The following is a 10,740-nucleotide window of genomic DNA, read 5'->3' on the forward strand; positions in this document are numbered from 1 at the left end:
CTACTACTTAAGTAAAATAAAATAAAATTAAAATTTTAAGATTACCGTTAGGCCCCAAGTGATTCTTGACGGTTGCAAACAGTTTCCACTGCGGCGAGTCTTCGTTGTCGCCTTTCTCGTCGTCACTTTCGCTGTCTTCAGAGTGCTACGACAAAATTTACCCTTTTTAACAGACCTTAAGCTCGCTGCAGTGGCTATGGGCAGGCCATAAAGCAAGGAGAACAGACGGAGATGGCCGTTGGGGCCCAAATCCCCCAGGCCCCGATCCTCTGCTTAAGAGGCCATCCATATTGCAGGTGGTAGGACCTTGCGCAAGGTCCGCCCGGATTGCTACCACCATGCTCGCTAATCCTGCCGTGAAGCAGCAGTGCTTGCACTGTTGTGTTTCGGCGTGGAGAGTAAGACAGCCGGTGAAATTACTGGCACGTGACCCATCTTAGGCCACTAGGTTGGTAACGCGTCTGCAATACCCCTGGTGTTGCAGATGTTTATGGGCGGTGGTGATCTCTTACCATCAGGAGACCCACTTGCTCGTTTGCCATCCATTCAAATAAAAAAAATTAAAATGCAAAAGAAACTTTGTCTGTCTGTCTGTTACACCTGTACGCTTAGGGGCTACGCTAGCTGGTGCGGATGCACCGAGCGGGCGCATGCAAAATCCGTCGCACTTACGTCGTATTACTTATTCTGTGGCGCTGCTTATATACTATTTTTTATCAGCGTCCACCCGCTCTGTGCAAGCTATTATATTTGGTATAAGATAGTTTGAGACCATGAGAGAGACATATCTTGTATCCCGGAAAATTGTGTAGAATATACATTAATATAAATAGCGGGATAAAATACATGAACTTGGCAGACCGACTAGGACAAGTCATAGGAATAATAGTATTTATAAAAAAAATATTCTTAGTCAGATGATTGCGACTATTCTGACATTCATTTATACCTTGACCACGTCGCTGTCAGAGCCGGGGTCCATGATGGCCAGCGCCCCACTGTTGGGTACAGGCCCAATGCGCGACGTGCGCTTGCTGCGGATACGCTCAGAGGTCTTGGCGGGACCGCTGCGGCTGTGCTGCTCTAACTCCTGCTTGCGGACTTGGATCACCTGATGAAGTGATGGATGACAAACGTTATATTTAATTACACATATTTGTAGTGGCGTCTTAGTATTTATACAATAAAAAAAATCTTTTTCATCTCCTGTTCGGAAAGTTTAATTAACTACAAGATAACTACAAGATACCTGGATGGAAAATTGCTTAGAACTATTTCCGTTATTGTGAAAATTTCGTTACTTTATTATTTGTTGTTATTATTTTTGTTGTTTTCAGGCCTAAAGCTATGAAAATAAAGCCCCAAAAGTGACAAACTTTATCATTTCGCGTCTACACAAGGTTATATCGACAAATTTGTATCGACATATGTTGATATGAGTAAATATGTTGCATATGAGTTAAAGAGACTTAATTTTGCTTCATGACATACCTTTTTTAAAGTCTTTGCATCCTTATAAATAAAGCTGCCAGGTTCATTGAAATGGCAAGCATTCCTGACCATGAGCAGCAGATCCTTTTCTAATTCGTTCAGGTTAGCATACTCCCCGCCTTGGATTTTCTGGGCTATGGTCTTGAGGTCTATGGGGGAGTCTATTACACCATAATAGTCAGGGTATCGGCGTTTGGAGGGGAGAAACTGGAAGGCTGTGTAGAGAGGGCGCCCCTCAGAGTTTGCAGACATTACCTGTGGTAAAAATGTTGGATTTTGTTTATTTTATTATTAAGATTAAAGTTTGGGATAAAACTGGATCAGTATAAATATAGCCTAGATAAGCTCAATAAGTTGGGCATCATTTTTAATTTCTAGCACATCTTTTTTGTTGAAATTTTCTTTAGAAATTGTGACTATAGGCTTATGGATATTATTAGGGACCAAAATTTGATAAAATATCTCATCTAATGATGCCTCACAAATCAAGATACATTACTTTTGTTCTTCTGTCTTTATTATTTTGTTTGTACATAACTTTAAAAGTAAAATTATACAAAAGTTTCAGTGAAAAATTCTTATCTTTGATTGTTCATAGTCATACAGCCTGCAACAGACTGTAGCAGAAAAATAAGTCCATTACTGGTTAATTGTTCATACAAATAAAAATTACTTGACATTCCCCAAGAAACACAGTAAAACTTACAGCACTGAATAGTTCTTCAAACACATTGTCCTCTTCATTGTTAGTGGAGGTCTCGGATAAGTCCTCAGCCACATCGGACCTTCGGGAGAGTGAGCCCGTGCGAGATACTCGTGGAGGTTTCACTTCTTCACCTGAAAGTTACACAGCTTGGTTATTTATTTATATTTTCACATGTTTTTAGGTATAACAAGTTTATACAATGAATCGTAAAGAGTGTAACTAAAATCTTCCTGACAAGGCGTGTGAAATTAAAATAAAAAATAAAAAAAAATAAAAATTTTGGTTGATTTGTGTGTGTTCTTACAGTGTGGAGGTGAAGGAACTGCATGAAGACGCATATATTGCATAAACTTAGCTATCATAAGGTCGCGGGTGAGCAAAGAAATTCTTTTAGTTCATTAAAATTCCTCACCATTCTCTAAAGCCTGCTTTGTATGCGTGTACAGTTTCCACAGTTCAATGGCATCCTTGTACTCAGAAGAATCAGGCTTGTAAAAAGCTTTGGCATTGTTAACCAGCAGCTCAATGTCAGCTGAGAGCTCATCCAGGTCCTCGTAAGAGTCCATCTTGAGTTTCTGCTGCACCTGCACATATATTACAAAATATTTCTTGCAAGTTGTTCAAGCATGACTATTATGCTGGAATTTTGAAAAGAAAATGTGTAAGAAATCATTTTTTTTAATCTTTTCTCTTTTAGAGAAACAATTACAATTAACAATTCAGTAATTGTTAACTTTTCACTTATAACAGTTTAAACAGGCAGATGAACATAAAAATGATGCTGAAAACTGCCAAAAAACTTTATTTACAATAACTTTTTTTTAGTGGTGAAAAATCACATCAACGCTTGAAAGGAGAAAATTGACTAAGCAACATTTTTTAAGGTAGTGAGTTATATACATATTTTGAATCAGTAAAATTTACTGATATCATGATATCATATCAAACAAAAAACATCAAATATTGAGTTCTCCATCCATACCCTCAATAAGTCAATAGGCTGCGATACTACTTCATAATACTGTGGCTCTTGGCGCCTCTTCGGAGCTCTAATGAATGAGTCACAAAGCAATGTGCCATCTTCCTTTTTGAAGGACCTGATTGTGTCATACAACTGTTGACACTTTTCACTCTGCAAATAAGAAAATATATTTATTTGAATCAAAACTTAACTTAATTAACACTAAGTATTTTTTGTATAATGACATGTTGCTCTTGTTTCTGAACAAATTCATTTATCGCAATCCCACAGGAACTATGCATTTTCCAGATTAAGGACTACACCGTGTCTTTCCCAGGGTCTAAAACTGTCTCTGTAGCAAGTTTCATCCAAATTGTTTCAGCTGTTACAGCATGAAGGAGTAATAGAAAGACAGAGTTACTTTTGCATTGATGTTATTGTTATTAGGAAGGATAGTGCAGATATATAGTAAATGGATATTAAGATCCCTGCTGGCTGCTGGGTCAGATTTACGTCAACGACATAAATAAGATTTATAAAAATGCCGCGCGCGCGGCAAAAAACGTATCCCTGCGTTGACTTACAGGATCTAGCTTTTTCTTTTTACGGGCAGATGGTGGAGGCCCTGGAGTGTGGTCCACTCCATCGTCGCTATCGTCGCCGTCAGCCCCGCGGCTGGCTACCGACGAGGCACGACGTCTTTTACTCATTTTCAATCTATACCAGGCTAAACCAAAATCCACCGCAGCGAGTTAGACAACACTGATTTTAAGCAATTGTAGGGTGATTAAAACATGTGGTTACATTGTTTAAGAATGTCTAGGATGTAAACTACAAAATATTGGAATACTGTTCAATTCATTAAGTTATATGAGATGAAATAAAGATAAATAATTTAGCTTGCACTCGATCCACAACAAGCGTCGTCCATTGAGATATGCTCCATTTTACGCATTTGAATTTGCAGTAGCTTGACAGTCAAAAACTACTTATCATAATGTTATTATTCTTTAATTATTAAGAGGCACCCTCAAAGATAGAAGCCACATTTTCTGACTGGATTTTTACGAAAATTCCTAAAAAAGTTTTAAAGGACCTAAATGAAAATTATTGTATATTATTAATTGATAAAATGACTGTCTTTTGAAGTGAGAACGGAACACATCATAAATTATAATTGCCACTTGAAAAAAAAATGTGATCACAGAAGGATGACAAGCAAATGTGAGTTCCAAATCAATTTATTTTTTATATTTACTTTCACTAAATCAAACATACTTACAGTAAAACTATTTTTGTCTGTTCAATAGTTACATTAATACTTTAAAAATAACATTTCTATTTTTAAATCATCAATTAACAAAACTATAGCAACACTGTTTCGTGCCACTCCCTCCCGCCAAAAAGTATATGGACTACCTTCAAATATCTCTGACTATTTTTGTAACTTACCTGAACCAATCGTTCTTATAAAACCGTCCCGACATTCAACGGTTGCTGTTTTTTTTTAGTTTTTGTGATATTATATTTAAATCGCCATCATGAACAGGTTTTTCAAGAACTTTATTCTGTACGGAGACATTGATTTCTGTTGCGTTCTGTGCAACGAGGCGTTTGACACTCTGGACAGTGCAGAGAAGCATATTCGCTGGGAGCAGCACAGGAAGCTCCTCAGAAGCCAGGTTAAAATGACTAAGTTCAAAAAGGACTCTATTTACAAGGTGCGTACAAATAAAAATTTAACCAAACCCCTCCTACTCGTAGTTAGTAGTAACGTATCCGTACAAACAATCAAACAAATCACATAATTAATTAAGTACTACCTAAACGTTAGTAGGTAGGTACTTAGGTATTTACGTGGTACCTTAGAGCAACGCTTATGTAATTTGTGAATTAGCGAATAAACGTTTCTATTCTATTCTATTCTATTCTACTCAACGCGGGCTTCCTATGGAATTCCGATAGGAAGCCCGCGTTGCTCTAAGCGTGGTACGTAACGTTTAGGTAGGTATATTCAAAAAGTTACTTATTTATTGCCCTATATCAGTTCTATTTATATATATTTACATTTAGATACAAGAGGGGCTTTAGTTAGGTAGGTACCTATCATTGCCTATTTTAAAATCGATTATATATTACAGATTGACGACATCTACTACTGCGAGGACTGCAACCGCGTTTTGACCTCGATTGCTGAAATAAAGCAACACATTGAAGACGCAAAACATATCCAAAACAAAGCTAACCCAGTAGTCGAACTACCCAAAACCATATGCCAGAGGGAGCCGGGAAACTCTGGTCTCATACTTATAGGGAACCTTAAAGTAACCACGAAGGAATGGAACGGGATAGTTGATAGTAAATGTGTTTTATGCGATAAGGTTGTTGATAATTTTGTGAAACACATTACAGTGTCTCGACACGTGATCAATCTGATTCACAGTGAAATTTGCACGGCAGAGGGGGAGCAACATTACAGAAAGGCGAGTAAAATAAAAGGGTGAAGTATATATAACTTTTTCATATGGTAGGGGAACGAGTAAGCGGGTCAGCTGATGGAAAGCAATCACCACCGCCCATGAACACTCGTTTTTGATGATCTCCAAGTTGTACCGGTTCAGATATATGGCGCTGCAAGCTGATTCCAAGTTTCAAAGCTAACGTACCTAACTCAGTCTAAGTATACGATGAAGGGAAATCTTTTACATTCGTTAGGTAGGTCACACACGTTAGTGAGCAATACCTTACTAAACTATTACCCTGGGCGGGCCTCTTACAATCTGGGGGGCTACTCATCATCATTATCCCAGCCTATATACGTCCCACTGCTGGGCACAGGCCTCCTCTCAGAACAAGAGGGCTTGGGCCATAGTTTCCACGCGGGCCCAGTGCGGATTGGGAACTTCACACACACCATTGAATTGCTTCGCAGGTTTTTGCAGGTTTCCTCACGATGTTTTCCTTCACCGCAAAGCTCGTGGTAAATTTCTAATGTAACTCCGCACATGAATTTCGAAAAACTCAGTGGTGCGATCCGGGGTTTGAACCCACGACCCTCTGCTTGAGAGGCGATAGGTCAAACCACTAGGCCACCACGGCTTCCTTGGGGGGCTACTGCGAAATTTATATTATACTTACCGTCTATTTTAGTGGCCATCTCCTATATGCTGCTTAAGGCCTGTTATTTAAACTCCCGAGTCCTAACGTTTTTTAACAGACGTAGTAGGTACTTATAAGACCTAGACGTGGTTCACCAGCTTTATTATTTAGGTTATTATTTCAAAATTCTTTATTCAATGAACATTTTGTACCTAAGTTATAAAGTACATTCGGCCGTTATTTTTAGTGTTAATTGGTCCTTTATAAAATACGCGACGACTCGCGATGATAATATATCAAAAGGATGAAAATGGAAAAATCCCGCTTGTGGACGTCCGTTGTTTTCACCGGACAACGGACGTCCGTTCTTTGCGGTGTTGTTTAGCTTCGCCGCCGGACAAGTGTCCGGTGCATGTACACACATTCATTGTAAGCCATACAACACCGCAAGTCCGGCAAAAAAACGGTCCGTTGTCCGGTGAATACAAGCGGCCTCAGACCATCTAAGCCATCCGCTCGCTGTGGCATGCAATGAGGGTAAGCAGCACTAGTTTGTTCGCGACGCAGCCAGGTTGCTGCCTACCCTCCAGCCGCAAGCCAGTGGGCTCACGTAATCCACCTCTCTGATCCAACTACTTTTAGCCCCCGCAGTCAAAGACTACAGTGTACATATAGTTATAGGGAGTTTAACGCCAATGTCTGTCTGTGGGGTGGCATCGTTACTCTCAAACGGACAGACGGATTTCAATGCGTTTCTTTACGTAAAAAAGCGAGTTCCCTTGTGGCACAGAATTAGTAATAGTTACTACACTACAAGTAGTTGTGGTGGTTCGTAGCTGTTTGATAAAAATTGGTTCAGCCGTTTTGAGTTACTGAACTTTGAAAGGACAACGTCAGGAGTTTTGCAACTTTACTAAGTTGGTTGTTTTAATTACAGATCAATGAAATATGTTACTGCTTCATGTGCAAAGCCACATTCCCGACCTCTGCTGTAAACGAGCATTGGCTCGATCAACACCACCTCGAAAAAATTCGGGCAACCATCCAATCACTCGAAGAGAAAATAAAAAGCGATCGCGCTCACTTCGAAAAAAAACTTGAAGTCGCCGTCCAGCTCATAGACTCGCAAAAGAAATACTTCGACATCGACGTCGAAAACAAAGTCGCTATCTGCAAGATCTGTACTAGTTTTTTTAACATTAACTTCCTACAAATGATCCAGCATAGGAAAACTCACAATGTCACCAGCGAGGATGATATCGCTGCCAAAGCTCGAGCCCATATGAACGCTGCTGAGGAAAAACTAAAGAAACATAAGCAAATTCAGAAGAAAGATAACTTATTAGTAATATTTGACCATGGCAAGAGGAGGTCCGAGCTCGCTAAATTCGGAAGAGACAATTACATGAAACTGGTACCACCAGGAGGAAAAGGATACTGCTCGTTATGTAATATGTTTGTTTCCGCTCATATCAATAACTTTACTCAACATGCTAATGGTCTTATTCATAAGGGACATTTAAGATTGAAAGAAAGAGACGAGGAAAATGTGAATCCGGAATACAATACTAAGCGGCTGAGGACCTTTTTAGAGAGTGTCGTCCATGCAGAACCCTTCAAAATTCTGTGGATCAACCAATGTTTTGGTCTTGATATGTATAGTTTTATGTTGATTTCTATAATAGATAAAAAAGCTGAGCATAAGAAGATCATATGTTACGCGTGCGGCATTACATTTGACCATGGAAATGCAAGAGAACATTGCTTGACTGAACAGCACAAAGAAATTTTCATCAGTTCTAGAGTAATCACAACAATTGACGATGAATTTATAAGAGAGGTAACAATTTTTAAATAGTGGTCTCCCAAGATTAACGCATTCACTGCCACCTGACTGCCACAGGTGCCACCGACGCACATGTGCGTTCAAAATGTATGAATAATTATGACAGCGGCACTGGGCGAAGTTCCGGAAACACATATATGCGTCGGTGACAGTGAATGCATTAATAACTACTCGTAAACTTGGTGGTGCCACTATGTGAAGATATATCGTCAGTGGAAAACTATTATATTGTATGATGGCTTACTGAGACAAGGTTGTACTGCAACTCGTGTTTCTGGTGGCTTAGCTAGTCCTTAAAAAAGGTAGAGCGATATTGTCAAAATTTTACTTTGCTCTGGAAATTGGAAAATGGCGCCCTTTGCCATCTGACGTCTAGAGCGCCACGCCTCTTGCTCTACCACAGGGCTGGTGCCGAATCTTTTTAATCTTCTCTCAATTTCATAACACCTTTCCATTTATGTTCACAGGTACAACCAAATCTTTATCATTGTGGTTTCTGCAATCTGACGTTTCCCTACAGCGACCCACTGGAAAAGCACCTTTATAGCTGGAAGCATTTGTTTATCAAATCGGACAGGGAAGTTGTACATAACCTTACTAGGAAATATTATGAGGATATTGTTCCTCCTAACTTCAATTATGAAAGAGTTTATTCTCATTTAATGAATATAATAATCTAGTTAATTAAATTAAAAATGATTAGAATTGAAATACAGTGACTTAGTTGCTAGGGAAGATGACATCTAATTTCAATATACTTAATTCAATATACTCAACTGCGATGAAAGCTTATATTTGACATACTGACAGGCTGAGTGTTCACTCAAAGAAGTAGAAGTCCTCAATGACTTTAGCTTTGGTGGATGCATAGCCTTACTTAGGTGTTGTTTTCAACACTAATCATTTAGATGTATGTAACCCATGATTTGATGTGGCCCATTTTTTATAGAATTAATTTTGAACAATTTTGACTGCCATAAGAACTTTTAGATATTATATGTTCCATATTTTTACAAGGTTTTAATTTTTATTAAGACTCAAGGTTAAATCTGAGACCTACAAGGATAAATTAAAATTTTCATTATGAACTTTAAAACAGTTGTAATTTTTGATGTTATCAATAGCATGATTTCAAACTCAATGATGATAATGAATTTTTCCTTTTTTTTGGTTTATTTATAATATGGATTATGTATTTAATAAAAAAATTAAACATTTATATTTTACTTTTATTAAAGTACCATCTTAACATAGTATAAAGTTACTTTCTGCAGTGTGTCTGTATGTATATACACTTAGATCCTTTAAACTATACAATCTATGTGTGGTTAATAATTAATAATAATTATATGTATTAAACATAGTTAATTATACATAGACAACATTTTAATTCAGTTTTCACCGTTATGTTACTAACATAATTATACATAGTTTTACTCACATTTCTTTCACTTACCTACTTGCAAAAATATGTGATGAAAAACATTGTACCTATGTCAAACAGGCAGTACTGTATTTACAAACATCAACTATATAATTAAAGCTTTGACTTCTGGCTTCCAATACTCTCATTCGTAATTTCTTATCTACAACCCTTAACCTTACGTATGCTTTGGCCCCAATCAGTCTGAAATTTAAGGCTATCTTTTTGTATTTATCTTAATCCGTGTTATCTATCTAATCTAATACCTTTAAACAAGCAATTCTTGTACATATATATTTCGGGGATCTCAGAAACGGGGCTCCAATGTTTTAGATGAAATTTGGTATGTGGGGATTTTCGGGGATGACAAATCGATCTGCCTTGGTCTTATCTGTGGGAAAACGCTTATTATTGAGTTTTAGCCCGAGCATTGCCCAGGTACTTGATATTATTTGAAACAAACAAGGCTAGAACGCAGGTTTTTTTTTACATTCCGCATTCGAAGGGTCAAGACACAATATACCTGCCAAGTATTAAATTTACAAATTCAGGAAACTTAATACTAGGCCCTTTCTTTGCCCGACTTCTTAGATCTTAATTAAAAAAAAATTACAAAAAATCTTTGTATCCAGTTTAAATTGATTTTTTAATCAAAAGGAAGTCTTTGAGTAAAATTTTTCTATTTATAATATTTAAGATACTTTCCCTCCATGTGGCATAGCAGTGATACATCCTGTATATGTAATAATATAATAGGGAATATTACTGCAGTGTTAGAGTGCAGCACTAGCACATACCATATGTTTATGGTTTATATTTTTTGAGTATCTTAAATGTGAATTGGTCCATAGGATGCCGTAATATCATATTATTTCAATATTTTTTTTGGAAATACAGCTCCATCGCTACTATCGATGCAAATATCATTTATTTTGTTACTCATGAATATGTCATGATTTCTCTAGGTATTATACTCTTTGGTCATGATCCATCATTGCAACAAAATATAAAGAGAACTGATGTTGTCATGGCGGTTTCTTTACGGTTTGTGCTAGTGTCGCCCCCTGCGCAGAGCTTTGCCTAATATGCCCTATTAGCAACATTTTTTTATCTTACCTCTTTTTTTTTCTAAGTTGCACCTGTGCAGAGGGGATCCCTAGAAGGTACCATACTGTATACACCTATAGGTGGCTTATACCATTTTAGGTAGAACC

At 37.7% G+C, this 10,740-nt stretch overlaps 2 protein-coding genes across 2 annotated transcripts in view; one reads left to right on the forward strand and one right to left on the reverse strand.

Annotated features, from left to right (window-relative positions):
- LOC141442543 (protein polybromo-1-like) overlaps nt 1–4,096 on the reverse strand; it is an 8,639-nt gene extending 4,543 nt beyond the window's left edge. The window contains exons 1-7 of the mRNA XM_074107563.1: nt 3,743–4,096; nt 3,180–3,329; nt 2,610–2,781; nt 2,198–2,328; nt 1,492–1,746; nt 950–1,111; nt 46–145 (exon numbers count right to left, since the gene is read on the reverse strand). Of these exons, the coding sequence (XP_073963664.1) occupies nt 46–145; nt 950–1,111; nt 1,492–1,746; nt 2,198–2,328; nt 2,610–2,781; nt 3,180–3,329; nt 3,743–3,868 (1,096 nt within the window). The 5' untranslated portion in view covers nt 3,869–4,096. The remainder of the gene's footprint in view (nt 1–45; nt 146–949; nt 1,112–1,491; nt 1,747–2,197; nt 2,329–2,609; nt 2,782–3,179; nt 3,330–3,742) is intronic.
- Nucleotides 4,097–4,596: 500 nt separating this feature from the next.
- LOC141442425 (uncharacterized) lies at nt 4,597–9,320 on the forward strand. The gene is made up of 4 exons (XM_074107407.1): nt 4,597–4,879; nt 5,300–5,641; nt 7,195–8,097; nt 8,571–9,320. The coding sequence occupies exons 1-4, from the start codon at nt 4,700–4,702 to the stop codon at nt 8,781–8,783; spliced, it is 1,638 nt and encodes a 545-aa protein (XP_073963508.1). The 5' UTR covers nt 4,597–4,699; the 3' UTR covers nt 8,784–9,320.
- The last annotated feature ends 1,420 nt before the right edge of the window (nt 9,321–10,740 follow it).

This window comes from Choristoneura fumiferana, chromosome 25 (assembly GCF_025370935.1).
Source record: "Choristoneura fumiferana chromosome 25, NRCan_CFum_1, whole genome shotgun sequence".
Taxonomy (NCBI): Eukaryota; Metazoa; Arthropoda; class Insecta; order Lepidoptera; family Tortricidae; genus Choristoneura; species Choristoneura fumiferana.